Here is an 18,291-nt window from a genome sequence, read left to right on the forward strand (position 1 = left end):
GCGTACTGCATTGAGATATAATGAACAGTGTGTGGACACACATGCAAGTACGTGGGTGCACACGTGTTTTTACAGATATATACCCACATGCATATAAAAATCTATACACACAGAGAGTAACGATAAGATACAAACGATATCACCTTATTGCATTCCCATCCTCTGGAGACAGATGGTTGTTGGTTTGTTGGGATTTTGGTTGGGTTTTTTTGTTGGTTTTTTTTTTCCCTTTTTAAACAAAGTTTTATCATGACTGTACTTCCTTTTCTTTTTTAGTGCTGCTACTTACTCGCAGCTCTCCCCTGACTCACCCACACGTAGCTATGCTTCAGCATGTTGCACTTCGTGTTCTTTTATAAAGTGTCACTACAATTCTTACCTGAACTGAAGATACTTCAATTGCATAAATCCACCCACAGAGGTAAAGGTGGGCAGAGCTGACAGATCACATAACTAAATACACAAAAAGCCTACGTAAGGCCAGAAAACAGCCCCTGAGGCTCTCATCGTTTAAAATCTTTATGTGTCCTTTTCCACACAAAAATACCTCAAGTTTGAACACTAATGTTTGTCACATACCCAACATCACATCAGAAGCCAGCTGTGCTTCTAAGAAACCCAGAGTACAGATTGATTTTTCAGATCAAAAGCACTCCTGTGACCATTCCCCTCCCTAACAGGGGAGACAAACCTCTACTTTAAGACCCGAAAAGAGATTTGCTACCAATGAATGCAAAGCTTCCAAGAGAAAGCAAGTTTCCACCAAATTTAATCTACAGCAAAAGTGTTCCTACTCCTGCTAGCTGCAAAGCTGATCAGCCAAATATTAACAGAACATAAGCCAACACAGTAGGCCTGGCAAGAAAAGGCTAAAAACCACAGCTCCATCAGCAGAGGCTGCTGTTCTTTTCTTTACCGAGGAGTAAACACTTTTTTTTTTTTAAATACTATACAGTTTTCTAACCAGCATAAGCCTCACTCATAGTATTTCTCTGAAAAAAAAGAAGCTCCCAAGAAAAACTGAGTGGTAAGCTAGTAGGAGGATTAAAAAAAAAAAAAACACCAAAACTCTCAAAAAAACCCAACAGGGTAGCAAAGGCTTTTTACCCTTCCTCCTAATGACAAAAGAAACAGCAGCTTTATACTTCTTACATTGGTTGATATAGTTTCTCTTCTAAAGAGAAGCCACAAGGGTCTACAAAACAGAAAGAGCTCATGGTTCCTCCTTCCAGTGGCTAGAGGACAGAACTATCTGTCAAATTAAACAGCTAAGCAGAGCAACGTGGATGACAGAGTCCCAACTGAAAAATAAAAATCAGCTCATTCCTCCTTCCTTCACCATAAAGGACAAAGGAATTCATTGCCCACAATTCTGTTAATAAAGCTGCACCACCAGTTTGACTTTTCCGTAACTTTTAAACACTAAAAATAGGTGTCTTTTTACAACATGTGGCAGTTTGGCCCTAAAGCTGTGTGAATGCAGTACAGCTAAGGAATACATCAATCTGCATCAATACCAAAAGTTTCTGGGAGTTACTAATACCAGAGTATGAGTTCTTGAGAGTCATACAATGCCAGAATTAATCCTTCCTCACTTCTCTGAACAAGCAATATATTTACACAAGAAGAAACTAGAAATAACTTTGCCTTTTTGACAAAATGAAATGGCCATGTTCTGCTGCTGCGATAAACAGAATGACCTCAAGCGCTGCCACGTTCTCCAATTCCGTTACGGTAGCTACACGTCCAAAGAGACTATAAGAGAACACAAGAAACAACTGTGAAGTTTGTATACAGTATTAAAATGGAATCATAGCAAGAGAAAAGCAGCAAGTTCAATGGGGATGTGGCTGCAATATGTAAACTAGTCTAAAAAGACTCAGGTTCCAGTCATTTCTAACCATGCAAAACTAGCTGAACTTCTCTTCTTTGTGCCTTTGCTCCTCATGTGTGAAATAGGAAGCAAACCACTTCCTCATCTCACTAGACCATTCTGATAATAAATAACTGTACAGAAAGCAGTACCACACTATCCAAGACGAAATTAATTGCATCTCTGGAGCAAACTAGCAAGAGCATGGTATGGTATTAAGCAGTGAAGACAAACTATTGAGCACTTCTTCACTAAACTAGCGCCAGCCACTTCATCCTGGGGACAAAGCAAGAGTCCTAATGGAAGAAATGGCATGCAATTACGTATTCAAGGATGCTTTCTTTCTTCAGTTTCTTTACTTTTGAGCACTGCTTCGTAGCCTAACAGAAAAGACCAAGTATAAAATCTTAACTAGGAGATAAGCCTGGACGATTCATCCTCATAGCTACATGGCACATCACCAAAATCAGAACCATTTGCTCATGACACCAATTTCTACCACTGAGAGCTACACATCAAGCTAAGTGGTAAAGACATGATGGCTACTAATGGCAATGGACAAAATTCAGTATGTTTTATTTCACTGTAGTCCCTTCCTTATAGTTTTTCTGAGTCTACTTTTACCATCCCAAGTTCCTTGTCCAACAGACCTATCAGCGTTCTTTACAAAATCCCAGCTTCTACTCTTACTTCTCCTGTCCAGCCTTCTCCCCATCAGCTCTCTTTTCCATATTTTCTTTGTACAGCAAGTCCTCATTTCCCTTGATGTCCCCAAGATGCTGGGTGAGAAGCAGCATCACTTCCACACACTCCCTCGGTACCTAACTGACATTCTCCACGCAGCCAACAAGCTCCCAACCCAACCTCTCCACTAGTTTTTGAACAACTTGTCCCTAACTCAGTCCCAGATTCTAATTAATATTCTTCCCAGCTTTCAGCTCAAAGTAAGCTGCTCCTCCTCCTGGTTAATTGCAATCACTCCTCACCTCAGCTGTCATCTTCCATCCAAACCTGTTCCTTCTCCCATGCTGTCTGGCTGGATACATGTTTATTAGAGCATGAGTCTTTGCAGGACTGTGATGGGGTCAAACTGAGGCCCATTCTGGGCGAGGGATGGGGAGAGAAGCAAAGCAAGAGGCATAAGCCCTGCAAAAACACTCCACTATAAAGCTGAGACACACTAGACCTATTTGAAGAGCTGTCAAAAAATGTTGAGACTACAGTTACAACATCTGTTCCCAAGTCTCACTTTTGGCAGCTACTGAAGTAATTTGACTGAAATTCCTTTGAAAACCTGACACAATATTAACATCAATATTATATAGTATTATTTGCTCAAAGTATTAGGTCTTAAGCAATAGTCTCCTACACTGCCATTTACTTTACTGCCAGTCCCACCTACAGTAAGTTCCCTACCGGCACATGATTCTATCCCGTGTTTATTAAGAGGACGCTATTCTATCCCGTGTTTATTAAGAAGCCATAGTTACAGAAAAATTCTCCATAACAAGTTTGAACGTTGCTAAAACCAAAAATTTCAGGAGAGATAAGAAAACAACTTAGCTTTTGTTAGGCTAGTTGAAAGCTCTTGTAAGAACATCCTCTGAACTTCAGGCTAGGAGATATCAACCAAGTCATGTTATTCTGTTACTACTGCTAAGAAATTAATTCAGCTCTGGACTTTGAGATGCAAAGGTAAGAACCATTAAAGCATTTAAAAGACTATTTTAGTGTTCAGGAGAATATGACTTTAGTCAGTTGCACGTGGGAACAAACAGGAAGTAATCCTCTACAAGAAGTACCCAGAGCAAAAAATTTCAAAACTATCATTACAATTCAATTGCCTGTTCAGCTGACAAATCCACATCTCCCGCATAGGACTTCTATACACAAGCAGGAAATCTAAACTCTAAATCAATTAACTACTATCCATAAGCAATCCTTACATAACGCTTTGCCTTGCCTGTATGATCTTCATTTCTATAAAAGGTCAGCAATTTTATCTTTGAGATGAAGCCTTATGAAGTCTAGTGGTTACATATTTCACTTCCACATTAAGAAGGAACAGTTTCAAATAACCGTATGTCTCAGCACATAAAAGGTGCAAATATAACAAAGACATGAACTGGCTTTTCATGCCCAGAATGCACTTTGCCTGAGAAGTTTCACTTTCAGGGACACTAAACAGGAAGGTTTTGTTTTTAAAAAAATAAGAGCTATGAAAATATTTCTTATTAATTCTTACAGCTTTTTTTTTCCCCAGACTAGCAGTGCTAGAGTTCAGAAAACTACTTTTTTTTTTCCAGTAGAAACATCAAACTGATTTGTACATCAGAAGCCAAACCAAACACCTTTGTTGTCCAACACAAAAAGACATGAATTCCCTTTCCCTGAGAGGATGTTACCCTCAAGACTGCTATAATAAAAAGGAGAACCAGCCATCATCCAGTGCCACACCTGACTGGAAGCATACGCAATGAGATCTAACTTTTGAAGTTATACAACTGTTAGAGCCACTAGTCACAGAAACAGGGCTTTCCAGTCAGCTAATTTACAACTAAGGCTCCTAGGAACTCGTCTATCACCTTATATAGTACACCAGAAAAAGTTACTCACGCTAACACTCCATTTAATTTCATCATCTACTACTGAAGGAGAACCAGAATTGCCTCATGGCTGAATTTAAGAGTCTTTTGAACTACATCAGTTAAACAGAATTTGCTCACAGAACAGCCTCCCGCTACTGGGTAATGGTTAAGCCCCATAGTCTGAAGTAAAAAGTGCTTTTAAAAATGTATCTAGGACAGTGTTCAGCTGCACTTTCTTATACTTAAAGTGATTACCAATATAAAACTTTTTTTTGCCTGGTGGTCACTGATTCAGGTAAAGCATTTGCTGATGGGAATCAGCCCTCCAGACAAACGTATTAACTGCCTACAGGATCAAGCTTTAGGTTTTGGTGTGGGTGGCAGACAGAAGGCCTGTTTTGCAAGGCATGCTATTTTTGTAGCTATAGCCACACCAAACTGCATGCAGTCAATCTCAGGAGCTAAGCTGTCCCAGACCCAATTATACATACTATTTGCACAGGGACCACCAGGGAATCCCAAATGATGTAGATACAAGCCAGAGAATCAGCTAAACACGTGGTAAAAAACACCACAAACCATAGAGCGTTTCCACTGAACAGGAGTAAAAGAATACAAATAAATCCTCCCATACAAACATTACTAGAGGAAGCTAGTTTTATACACTTGAAGACTGTATAACTGTGTATAAATTTATACACTATGAAGATTGTTTCGGAGATATTTAGTCTCCAATTTTTCCTACAGTCCCACAATGATTCCATGTAGTAGAAAAAACCGCTGGGTTTGGTCAGTCATACGTCATCCCCCAAATGCAATACTAGAACTTTAGGTGAGTGCAAATAAGGCAAACAACAGTCTTTCCCGATACACGCAAATTAGCCAACACTTGGCTAGGTACTAGAAACATATTCTTTTTCTAGGTGCTGAAAAAGTAGTGTTAAAGAACACTCAAAAACAGTGAGTGTGGTACCAAAAGTCCTTTTACAAATCAATTTCATGGCCAGCATTAACATTTGCAGAGTTAACCAGAAATACATTACTAAACATTTCACCAAGACTACCTGATTCAGTAGCAACAATAAATGAAGATGGTAGCATAACGAGATGACAAAGGTTGTAACAGATGTGAGTTCACAAGCCACATACACAGGACATTGTCAGCCTTTATCTCACATCTACAACTTTCTTATAACTACCTTGAAATTCAAATTATCATGAGTGAAAGGCAAAAGAACGCACCATTTTAGTTTCACCTTTCAATATGCTTTGTTTGTAACTAGTTTCGCTATTTCCACAGTGAAGGTATTCTCTGTGCATCAGGCTTTCACATGACAGAGAAGACAAAATGCCATTTCTAAAAAGAAGAATGCAATTAAAACCACAGGAGATGGGGAACACAGGAGAAAGTGCTGTAACTAAAAATACTTTCAGCTTTACCTACTCAATTCTAAAACTGCTCATTCTTTGTTGTTGGTTTCTGTTAAGCTCTGCTGTTTACATAATTGCAATACATGTACCTCCAGTAAGCACTGGAATCGCAAATGTAAAACAGCGCCTATGTAAGAGAGCCTATTACTCTCAGCAAATTGTAGACAGTTTGAAACACTCTGCCAGCTGCAGCAGCCAACTTGTGGCACTCAAGAGAACATTCCTGAACCACAGAAGGGGGGAAACTGAGGTGAATTTATAAGAGATCCCAAAATTAAAGGCAATCAAGTAAGCCCCTATCTTCATACACATGAAGAGAAAAGCAGACTTCTCCACGTTGGGTAGTTAGAGGTGTTAAATTTTCCACAATCACAAGGAAGAAAATATTAATACTTTTAAGTAAAGGTTATGTATCCATAGATTAATATTAAACGACGACTTATGACGTATGCAAGAGGACCATCCATTTATTCATAAGTGCTCTTGATACCTTTTCTACTCCCATGCATTTGCATGTATCAAAAGGTGCATACAACTGGCCATCATTTACAGCTGGAAAACACTTTGAAATAAATCTTACTCTGCCTAATTGATGCATGTATTTCAGGTGCCACAGCTAGTAAGTAGTGCCAATGCTTCACCTTCCCCAGCACTTAACTCCTTGCAATCCAAGCACAGCTGCCTTCATATCCCCAGTCCCCTTGCTCTCATCACCTCTGAAGCCATGTTGATAGACTTGGAGGGATTCAGTTGGACCAAAATGACTACCAGGATGACTCTCTGCATCCTGGTACTAAGCAAAGCAGTTGGCACAGACATTCAAACCTTGTGTGGATTCAGCACATATATTCACTTGGGCTGCGTACCTCACATGTAGCACATTTGCTTGACAGCTGATAGGCCATGAGATGCAATTTGACAAGATTTAAAATATTTCAGCTTTGAAGATGTATTTTCAAAGATTTTTACGATGAGTAAGTCTCATAAAACTGATTTATAATATACTTCAGGGTAGTTAACATTACCTTAAAAAACAGGAGTCATTTTTCTCAACTTAAGCCCATCTACATCAATGACTAAAACTCTCAGTGTAATTATAAAAGAGCAAGCTTTTAGGAAGGACAGGCAAAGGCGATAACCTTGATTTACACTAGCATCCTTGTTTCTTAAAACAAAACAAGAAACCAACCAAAAACAACACACACACACAAACCTGACTGTTTAAAAACCAAATCTGACTTCTTGCACGTAAGCTTTAATTTTGCCTGTCTCTGCTACAGGGTATGCATTAGTTCCATCTATTCGCCCAGCTGGCAGGCAATAACAACAACAACGAAAAAAAAAGGGTACTGCAGGCTGTTTGTGTATCCGTATTCTCCCAGATACACAGCGAGGGGATAAAAACCTGCATTTACATTTACCATGCTTAAGCAGCTACAGAAATCCGAAGTGGCCCCTACATATGCTTTTCCAAATAAAAGCCAATTTCTGTTATTGTATTACTCAATAATTCAGAAGTTAGCAATACAAATATTCCCCAGTCTTCTCTGTCTCTTCACAATATTAATTCTAGGTGTCTAGTAAGCACCTTGAAAGTCTGGTAACAGACACCTTGAATTAAGTTCTGCACATCACTGTCCCTAAAGCATTTTAGCTATTGCATTCAATTAATTTCAAAATTAATTATTCTGCTAAGATATATAACTACTGAAAGACACAATAACAAAATAGTTTCCTTCTTCTCTTTATCCAGACACTAAGACTCCAGCAAAACTCAGATAAGGCAACAGGACAATTATGCATGCAAGAGCAGAAGCGGCTAACATCACGTTTCTACCGGCAGAGAGGTTCCCGCAGGAAAGGTTTCACGTGAAGAGGCAGAGAATTTCAGAACACAATCTCTTCAATAATCCGTCACCTCAGGTGGCCCCAGCTAAACCACAAACAATGAAGAAAATCTAGAGCACCTGACGACAAATGGAAGTTGTATAACAGACAGGATCAAATTCATTCCCTACTTTCATACAACCGCAGTACTTCTTCACACGGATATTTTAAAACAGATTCCAGGATCACTTCTTTCTATGGGTGCTACTCTCGGAGAACTAATATATGCAGCAAGAGATCCGACAGTTTGAATTGGATAAAAAGCTATCTACTCTTCCACTGAAAGCTTCCATTTCAACAATAGAATACGCTCTGTATGCCAGACAAAAAAACATTACTACTTCATGAAACAGCAGTATCTTATTCACATGGTTTTGGATTTGACTGTTAAACTTGCCACACAGAACTGAGGATGTTTTGCAAAATAACACACTGTCAGGTGGAACCTTCTAAGTTTGGATTCACATTCCAACTTTGACAATAGTAACCTCAGGCTAATTGCTAAATGTCTCCTGTCCAATACCCCTATCTGCCACAACCTACTATAGAAAAAACCTGATTAATTTAAAGGTATATTTAAAGTCCAAGCAGTCAGAGCACAAAGAAAGGGGGGGGTGGGGGGGGGTGGAATTTGAGCAAAACAGACTTTGACATTTTTAACAACAGAAATGGTAATAAGGAAGAACACAGATTATTAGATCAACCTAGAAAATGTTTTACTGGTTTGAGGATTAACATACATGCTAATCAACACTTACATTTCCATACTGCGTTATGAGAAATTTAGAATGACAGATTTTAAATGTTAGTAAGACTCCACTATCGCAGCAGAAAGACAGCTGTCATACTGTCACTGACATTTGGATCCAGGATGCCGATGCAATGGAACAGAAAAAGAAGAAAGAAAAACCCTTCAAGAACCTTCATAACACACAGTTTCTTGATTTCTTTGATATCTGAAACACTGCTGTGAAGAAACTTATATTTTATTACCATGTAAGAGATACCAGATTAAAAAGTAACAAAATTAACTGAGTTGCACGTGTCCTATTCTTAAATTGCACAGGAGAGAATTAAAATCCAATTAAAATCTGATTTTATCAGCTATTTAATGAATACGTTAGAAACAACACCCTCCTGTTACAGCTTCCGAATTCACCTTAACCCTACCTGGAATTACAGTCCTGGCATCACAGCTACCACACGCAAAACTGCAGGATGCACCCCAACTACGACAAATTTGCAACAATTTCTGTATTCTGCTTAACCCACTGCACGTTTTAGCTACAGTCTGAACGACTGCGGAGGTCCCTTCAAGAGGTTTCCTCCTCCTGGTTAACCATTAACACTGTCACTCCATTGCTCCACATCCCGAAGCACTACCTGCATCCCGCTGGGGCTGGGAGGACAGGGCTGCACCACACGAGGCAGGCTGAAGGCCGGCGGGGAGGACGCGCTCCTCCGACCACCAGCTACTGCCACAAGCCGGTCGAGCTGCGGTCGCCAGGGGAGTCGCCTGCACTTGCACCAGGGAGCAAACCGGATCCTCTGCCTCCGACCCGCCGCCGTGAGGGGAAAGAGCCCCGCCGGAGAGCAGAGGAAACCCAGAGCAGGGTTATTTAGCACAGGGCAGCTCCCTGGCGATGAGCGTGGGTTCCCCAAGCGAGGGAGGCAGCGGCCGCCGCTTCTCCCCCTCCACCCCGAGGCGGGAGGCCCCAGCGGGCGGGCAGCCCCCCTCCTCGCCCGGCCGGGCGCCCCGGGCAGAGCAGGGACGGCGCTGCAGGGGCGAAGCGGCGGCGGGACGGGGAGGGCAGAGCCGCCGAGAAGTTGCGGAGGGCTGAGGGGAGGGGGGTTTGGCCCGGGGAGGAGGGAGAGCAACAGATGGGAGCCGGGGCGGCGGGCGGGGGGAGCCCCGTCCCCTCAGGGGCAGGCCGGGCCCCGACGGGAACGCGGGGTGTGTGTGTGTGTGGGGGGGGGGGGTCGCGCCGCCAGGGCTAAGGGGAACGCGGGGGATGAAGCGAGGCGCCCTGCCCGGCCCCCCGCCCTCCACGCCGCTGACACTCACCGAGCCGCCCCGCGGACGGCGATGCGGACGGGAGCGGGAGCTGGAGCCAGAGCCGCCGCCTCCCCCCGCTCGGCCGGAGGCAGCGACAGCAGCAGCGTGGCCGGAGCCCCGCGCAGGGGAGGGCGCGGATGGCGACAGCGCCGGAGCCGCCCGCGCTGGGGGGAGGGGGGAGGAGGGGGAGGGGGAGCGAGCTGCACAGCACCACGGGGGACCGGCCGTGCGGGCGGGCGTGCGATGACCCGGATGTACCGGGTGGGGGGGGCGGCTAGCAGGTGACTGCGCAAGCGCGCCAGGCTGCCAGCGCACTGCGCATGCACCTGCTTCGACTCCGAGTGTCTCGGGCAGGGGCGGGGAGCGAAACAGAGGCGGGCGGGCAGGCGAGACGGCGGAGGGGGGGGTGTCAACCTCCTTAAAGGGGCCGCCCTGGGAGGGGGCAGCCATCTTCCCGCAGCTCCCAGGGTGCGGGGCTGAGAGTCCCCGCTGCCTCCCGAGCCTCCACTAACAGCTCATTAAAACCACTAACTTAACGTTATGGATCGTTGCTCAAGCCAGTTGTGTGATTTTGATACTTTTTTGAGGCCTGACACAGGGGTTTTAAATGTTTGCTGTTGGCAAAGCCATGATGGGAAAGAAAATAAGGCTCCTCTTTGCGAAAAGCAGGGCTGCTGATTGGAAGTCGTGCATAAATTTCTTCCCAGGTGGGTCGTGTGGTAAGATCTAAGCAAAAAAAAGCGGAAAGTTACATCCCTCAGTGAGCTCTGCGCTGCCAGAGCCCCGTGCAGGAAGAACATGCCACTGCTCTCGTGGCCAGTGCCGTACTGCTCTCCATCTCCCCTAAATGTAAGAAATAGGCAAAATGTGTTGAGAAACACAAAAATATATTTTAAGGGCATTTCATGGACTTAAATTACGTACTTTCCTCTCCGTGTACACATCCTATTGATGAAGGTTTCACCTTTTCCTTGCCTGTATCACGACTCGGATTTTGGTGTTGCTACACTGGGACATCGCACATCCTGAACTGCTTCTACCTCTGGTATGGATAAATTTGCCAAAGCAGAGGGATAGCACAAATACCCTGTTTTGGGGCTTGCTTCTTTAGTAAAATTACACATATACACACAGAGAAAGAAAAATAAAAAGTTCTGCTTGTTTTTTTCTTAAAGTAACCTGGAATCTGGACAACGATTTTCAAAATTTTGCCATGAAGGCTCATCTGGCCTTCATGTTGAATGGTTCTTCTGAAGCCAAGGGACAGCTCACGCCGGTTCGTGAGGCTGTGCTAGGAGCGGATACAGTCGCATATGGATACAGCCAAGACAAAACTCCTTGCAGCCTCAAACCATAAAACGTTATCATTGACAAAGGTGATTATTCAATCTGAAAGAGGCAAACCAACCACCTGAAAGTCGAACCACTTCTGCTACTTTCTCTTCAGAAGCCAAATACCAGTTTGATAACTGCCAAGTATTAGTGAATACCAAGTTCCCCCAAACCCACTTTTGAGAAAACAAAAATGGAAAGGACCTCAGAGTTGTATTTATATGTCAACATATTTCTCTTCTTTTTATTTTCATACCTGTATATATGTTGACTTAAAACTGATAAACTTAGTTCCTCTCATAACGTGGTAGGATTCAAGATATACGGATTCACTACACTAATAACTTTAAAGTATTCTAGATAAAAGAGTATCCTGGGACATAACGGAAGCCATTTGTGAGTATAGTTCAGCTGCAAAAACCTGCTTGCTGAACTCAAAGGAAATCACTGTACCTTAGTTTTGCTCCTTGGGTAACATCCAGGCAAGACCAGGGCTGGTACAGCACGTACCTGCCTGCTGCCTTCACCTAAGAAGAGAAAGGGCAAGCCTCGGAGGCTCTTGCAGGTTAGTGTAGATTGGAACAAATAGGGGAGATGTCCAAGAAGATACCAAATGAGATTTTCACAGAAGCAGCTTATGGGCAGAATGGCAGAAGAGAAGTCCCAGTTCTGCTTGTGCTTGATTTGTGTAAGTGGGTAGGCTAAAGTAAGTCCTTGACATGCCTTTTCACTTCTGCTTCGGAAAAGATTTTTTGCAACTAGTGGATACAAATCTTGAACTGTAGATCGATGCACCCTCCTTCCTGAGGTGATGGCAGGTCACTACCACATCTCCTTCTCTGAAGTCCACAGACCTTTGAAAGTCTGCGTGCCAGGCAGGAAGCGACCCAGGTCCCCCTGAACTGAATTCAAGGGAAGCAGATTCATGCTCTGAGTTCACATTGGACTCGTGACCGTGTGGGCTTAATACGAACCTGGGGGGCTCTCACCTCTCACACTACAGAACTTTGTCCTGTTGCACAGCGCTAAGGAAACCATACAACCAGCCTCAGGGATGAACGATTTTTGATGCTCATAACATTATAAACTGCTTGGGGCTTGGCAGGGTGGGGTGAGACAAGGAAAATTTCAACTGAAACCATAAGCAGGTTTATATTATTTAATCCTTAGGGCTCTCCAAAACTGTAAGGCACCCTTGATTTGGATCTCTCATCTTTCAGAAGTACAAGTAAGAATGCCCAGACCCCAAGCATCACTGATGCTTTAACAGCAGCTGGGTACTGAGACATCCACATCCCACGTAATAATTGAAGCATAAAAAATTACTGAACACTCTGGAAAATGTTGCGTGACTAAAAACCCACCAATTTTCTATTAGTTCTGCCTTCACCTTTAATTTCTTAATTGCTTCTTCTGAATAGAAAATTATGTTACCAGGTTATTACTGCGATAAATATAAAAAACAAAATTAGAGATTATATTTTCCAGCTAGTATTATAAAACAAAGGAGTGGTAACAGAACATAACTGCTCTTACGCTGCTAAATGCCTGTAGATTGTTCTGTTAGTAGGAGTATTGCTGCCAGGTGGGTATAGCTGACACTTAGGAAAGAAAACAGGTCAGAGCATTTTCATAGAGCAAAGATTATTAAGCTCCATATGTCTATTGGATGTATATGTACTGTATACATGTGCGTATAGCAACAGTGACAAAAGGTTACTTTATTTTATATATAGACGGCTAGACAGGTAGATAAAACCACAGAAGCAAACCCGCCCTTAGGTGCCACGCACAGTTAGAACACTTCGGCTACTTTTAAGCTTAATGGTAGCCTAGGGGAGAAAGTCAAAAGGAGAAAAGGGAGTCATCCTCATCCCCTCCGATCTGTACTCAGCAGGGACAACAGGGCGAACTGTCCGCTGACAACAGCCTTGTTTGTCTTGGGGGGGAGAACACCGCTAACTTTTCCATTACACGGATGAAAATAGAAAGTAAGCATCCTATACCCAAAGATTTTTTTTTTTTTTAAAGAGAGGAGATTTCTTACAGCAAAATTTCAGGAATGGAAAAGAGAGGCAGCTTTGCTGAGATCCCTTGTTACACTGTTGTGGTTCATAGTACCTTTCAGTTCGGATAAAGCCAACATCAGGTTTTGCCCTCCCCCTTCCAGATTTCTCCACCTTCTCAAGTGCACGGCTAGTAGATGAGGGATTGCAGAAGCAGTCACATTCACACTACAGTGTCCTTTAGGGCTTTCATTCTGGATAGTACAAATCCTTTGATATAAATTTAGCTCTTCAGAAATATAAACGGTTGCAACAAAATGTGAATGATCTACATAAATTTTGAAAAGCGCAGACAAAACAAAAAGCCAAGGTCAAATCATTGGATGCTTACAAGGATGCCTGAAGTGCTTCCAGATACTGTAATCCCAAACAATTACAAAGCTTTATACTTGCATGGAGACAGGCACTTGCAATCTCAAAATGCCTTTCCCCCCCAAAAATGGTCATTTTGATATTTAGGTGGCAAGTGGGGCAACTGAGGCGTTTCAGAAGTTCATTCTTTTTATTCTGACAGACCTGGTGAAAGTCTGTCGTCTCCTCGTGCTGTGCCCCAGTCACTTCACATGACTAATTACATTAGTCATCTCCTCTTCTGCCACTACAAAGTCTGAGATTATTTTCAAGTTCACTCATCTGTTGATGCAATTGCTCCCTGCAAATGATGAGCATGGCCTCTTCGGATGGGGAGCCTCAGCTAATAGATGCAGCACGCTCTCAATTAATGAACACTTCTTTAAGTCAAATGATGCAGGAGAGTTCAGTGTCGGACCACGATTAAAGATAATGGAGATTTTACAGTATAAAGGTCTTTTGTTTTTACATTTTGCTGCCTTTCCTCAACAGTACAGCTCACCTGTATGAGACAGGGAAGCAAAAAGAAGAATGAAGAGAAAATGGCAGGTGTTAAGCCTGCATTAGGAAGAAGACTGTAGACCAGTAAGCACAAGAGAAGGTGGAAAGAGGAACTGCAGCTATTTTAATCATATTTTATCTCTACTGGAAAATAGAAAGATAAATTATAGTAGTATTCCTGTTACAGAATAGAGCAGAACATGGTACTAGGCATCAAGATCTTTAAGGCGCTTATTAAAGTTTGTGAAATCCAGAATTTTTTCAGCAACCACCGCACGGACACATGGCACTGAGAAGTTGCTGTGAGCAATCGCCCCTTCCCCCTCCCCCCCCCCCAATGTTTCAGATCAATCAGCAGCGTAATAGTATTTCAGTTAATGGACAGAATCAATGTTTCAGAGAACAGGGAAGGCAATATTTAAGAGGGCTAGACTGTTTCATTACTCTCTGGAAGAGAACCCAATTTTTTTTTGGTTTGGGGTTTTTTTTTTTGAGCAAACGCAATTGTGCTGCCCTGATGGAAACAAATATTCATCGATTTCATTGAGAATTCTGCCTACCTCAGGAGCATGAGACTGGTATTTTACTTTGATCACATCCTTTGTAGCGATGTAATCATTGGAGGTTTTTTGTTTATTGCTTATTTTTTTCCTTTTTCCCCAAAGTCCTTAATTCATTTGTTATTAGAAACCCTCAGAGTAGCATTGGCTCGTAAGTGATTTTTGGGCTGTGTCTAGGTGTTGCCAAGGGACATTGTGAAGAGACCATTTCACTTTGTCTCAGCTGTTTCCTTTGCTACAGCGGTACTTAGTTTCCTCTTCAGATCGCAGGGGATGTTGCAATCTTTTGCTGGGGAAATAGGTAAGTTAATTAAAGCACCTCAGGGAAGGGCCTCTGGGGAGTGTCAGTCTCAGGGGCCAATTTCAAAATGCAGTGAACAAACACGGACTTCACAAAACAACAGCGTTAGGCGTCGCTGGGCGAGACGCGCAAGGACAAGCTGAGCCCTTGGGCTGCAACCCATAGGATGTGTTCCTCGATCTCCGGTGGCACGACCGCGAGCTGAGGGTGCTCAGCACCCCATGGGGCTGCTGTGTCACTGCTGCCACTGTTCTGTCCTTGCATCACTAGTTCGGTTTGAAAGGACCTGGCTGTTTATTCCCATCTGAAAAGCAGAATTCAATTGAGGTCATCAAAACCTGGACTGTTGTTGCAACATTCACTTGAACTACTATAAACCAAATTCATCTTCGTTTGTGACCTAAGTGATGTTGAGTACAAGGCTACTGAATAATGAGAGAAAAAAGACTATGATTTAGTTATTGGGTCACCAACTATATCTACCTCTTTAAAGTAACACTGTTGTGATATAGTCATCTGTTGTATCCCATTATACTCTTACCTTCATGCAATTCCATCAATATGCTCCAAAGAGCAGCAGACATTAAAATAATTTTAGTGCACCCAATTGCTGAATGTAAAGAACTTTGAACAAACCCTTTCCCCGTCAGTACACATATTTTCTCGCAGACCATCCAGTGACCTCATATGAAGTGGGTAAGTAGCACTCTTTTTCTGTGGAATAAGAAATTCCCAGTCACCCATCACCTGCATGGTAGGTATATTTGGTTTCCAAAATAAAGCCTTGGACAGTTATCACTTTAAGAAGCCTGGGTAGCTAGGAGGATAGAAACAAGAGTCCTTACTGCTCACATAAGCAAAAGTCTCTCTAACTGCAAAGAGTTTGCTGGCAGAGGAAATGGAAAGCCAGGACTTTTCCCCATACTGTAATCTGTGAGGCACAGACTGGGTGCAGATGAAGGCTGCCATAAAACAAAGCATCTAGGCATGCACTTAAACACTTCCTTTGCTGAGCAACTGAAACACTGCACACCAGACGTCTTTCTCTTCCTTTTTCCTGAGCATGAATATGGCACCTAGGACTAAATCTAGCACCAGATGCAGCTGTTTAATATTCAGTTAGCAACAAAAGGGAGTAAAGCTGACATTGCACATTGCAATTACTTAAACTTATTCTGAGCTAACCCAATTGATGAAAAGATAGTATTTTTTATGTCCAGCTGATAAACCCCACACATGAGCTGGGAAACATTCTGTGCCTGTTTATACCAACCTGGATACAGGCCCATTTGAGACATCTGGGCTCCTGGAGTCAGAGCTTAGGTGCGTATTATGTTAGTGATCAGACTAGAACAAGCAGCTTCCCACCATGACCATGCTGCCTCTACAAGGGATGCATCACAAACCAGTAGGGTTTTTTAAATACATGGTCATATACTCCTTAATAATAATAATAATAATAATAATAATAATAATCCTTACTCTAAATGATTCCTGTCTCAAGCAATGAACAAGCTAAAAAGTGGAAAGAAGCAAAAGAATCTTCTCTTGTGAGGTACTAGGCTGTAACTCAGAGAAGCTTAGACCATGTTTCTGGCCTTGGACTTCTTGTATGATGTTAAGCGAGAAGACTAGGTAGCCTGTCAGTGGTACCTCCCATTCTGATAATTTCTAAGTGCCTAAAGTGATACCATTAAAATTCAATAACTTCATACATAAAAAACTAAGTTGGAAAGATCTGTATGGTGCTTTACAGAAACGCTGGTGCAATTCCTGCTCCAAGCAGCTCGCAGTCTGTCACAGATGAGAGGAAAACACAAATATTGAGATCAGTTGTACGCATTGGTTTTTTTACCACTGTAGCGAGGTGTCTCCACATGGCAAAATACAATGTCCTACAGTGGTCACCAAGCTAGTCCTAAGCCAACTAACCTGAGCACAAAAGATGAAGCAGTACAGCATCTCTACTGTATGCTTCCCAGCAAGGCTGATCATTCAGAGCTGGCTCTAGCTTGCCACTGATCCCTTGGCCTTTGCCAGGCAGCAATACTCCCTGGCCCAGGACAAATAGCCTGCTTTCCCCTGGAAACCTGGTTTATGATGCTGGCCACTAAAGAGCATGTGTACACTGCCCAGTAAACAAACCTGCATGTGTCATCTCTTGCCCAGCTGGAAAGATGTAAGAGAGAGACTGGGGGGAACTGCAGCGGAGGCATGGGAGCATGGCAGGGAAGAGGAGAGCTGGGAACAGGGAAGGGCCCAGCAGTTTTGCAGTGAGAAAGCCCCAGTGGAAAATGCAGGGCGCATGGAACCCAAATCAAGAGAAAATTAGGATTCATTAGTTACACTGTTCACAGGACTCTTTATTTTTCAATTATATCTCACTCTTTTCTAAGAAAAGGCAAATGGTACCGGCTTCTTCATGCTCCCATTATTATTTTAAGCCTAATTATTTATCTGTTGAATTTTACTTTCAAAGAATGGTAGGGGCGCATGTAGAGAATATAACATTCCTATGGTTTGTTCAAAGAAGACCAGCTTAAGCAGGGATGCGAAAGGGCCTGGGGAACCACGTGAGAGCAGAGAGAAACACAAGGGCAGCCAGAGAGTCCTAAGTATGCATGCTTCTAAATGGTTTTAATGGGGTCATTTCTGTCCTAAGGCATAACACACTACCGTTCAGATGACAGACTCTGGCCCTGAGCTTGTGAAAGGTTTTGCAGATGAGTGTGGCAAGCTGGGGTTTAGCGCAGAGGGGACTGCGCTCAGAGGACCTGAATGTGGCCAGATGGCAAAGAGGGGGTATGTGTCCCCACTGGAAGACTGAATGGCCACCATGAAATAAGGCCGAGAGTAGGAGACTGCAGTGCAGGAAAAGACCTTGTGTCAGACTGAGGCTTGGACAAAGGTTTCAGAAGAAATGGATGGTTTTGGAAAGGCTGCAGAGGGACGAGATCACAATATAATGACTGTCGGCGAGAAGGAATGGCTGCAGGTTTATTCTGCAATAAACCTTTAATTTGTTCAATGCAGAACATTTTAAAACCTTCCTCATCCTCCAGAAGTACAGCTATTCCACCCAATGATTCTGTTTTCTCTTTTCAATGTTATGTTATTCTGTTATTACAGAGAAATAGAAAATACACTTTTAAATTAGGAAACTGTAATTGGGTGGATAATAAACAACACTGGGCGGGCGGTTCAAACATGTAGCAGTTTGGAACTCTCCTTGTTTAGAGCCTTTCTTACAAAGGCATCTGTCGAAGCCTGTTCTCTCTGCACTACCCTCCTCCCTGCTATGAGAAATCGCAGGCAGCCCTTAGAGAATTTTGTTAGAATTAATTA

General features: G+C 42.9%; 1 protein-coding gene across 1 annotated transcript in view; it reads right to left on the reverse strand.

Annotated features, from left to right (window-relative positions):
• CYRIB (CYFIP related Rac1 interactor B) overlaps window positions 1-10,157 on the reverse strand; it is an 80,317-nt gene extending 70,160 nt beyond the window's left edge. The window contains 3 exon segments of the mRNA XM_075495272.1: window positions 9,845-10,028; window positions 10,031-10,100; window positions 10,102-10,157. Of these exon segments, the coding sequence (XP_075351387.1) occupies window positions 9,845-10,028; window positions 10,031-10,100; window positions 10,102-10,157 (310 nt within the window).
• Window positions 10,158-18,291: the final 8,134 nt, after the last annotated feature.

This window comes from Mycteria americana, chromosome 2 (assembly GCF_035582795.1).
Source record: "Mycteria americana isolate JAX WOST 10 ecotype Jacksonville Zoo and Gardens chromosome 2, USCA_MyAme_1.0, whole genome shotgun sequence".
Lineage (NCBI taxonomy): Eukaryota > Metazoa > Chordata > Aves > Ciconiiformes > Ciconiidae > Mycteria > Mycteria americana.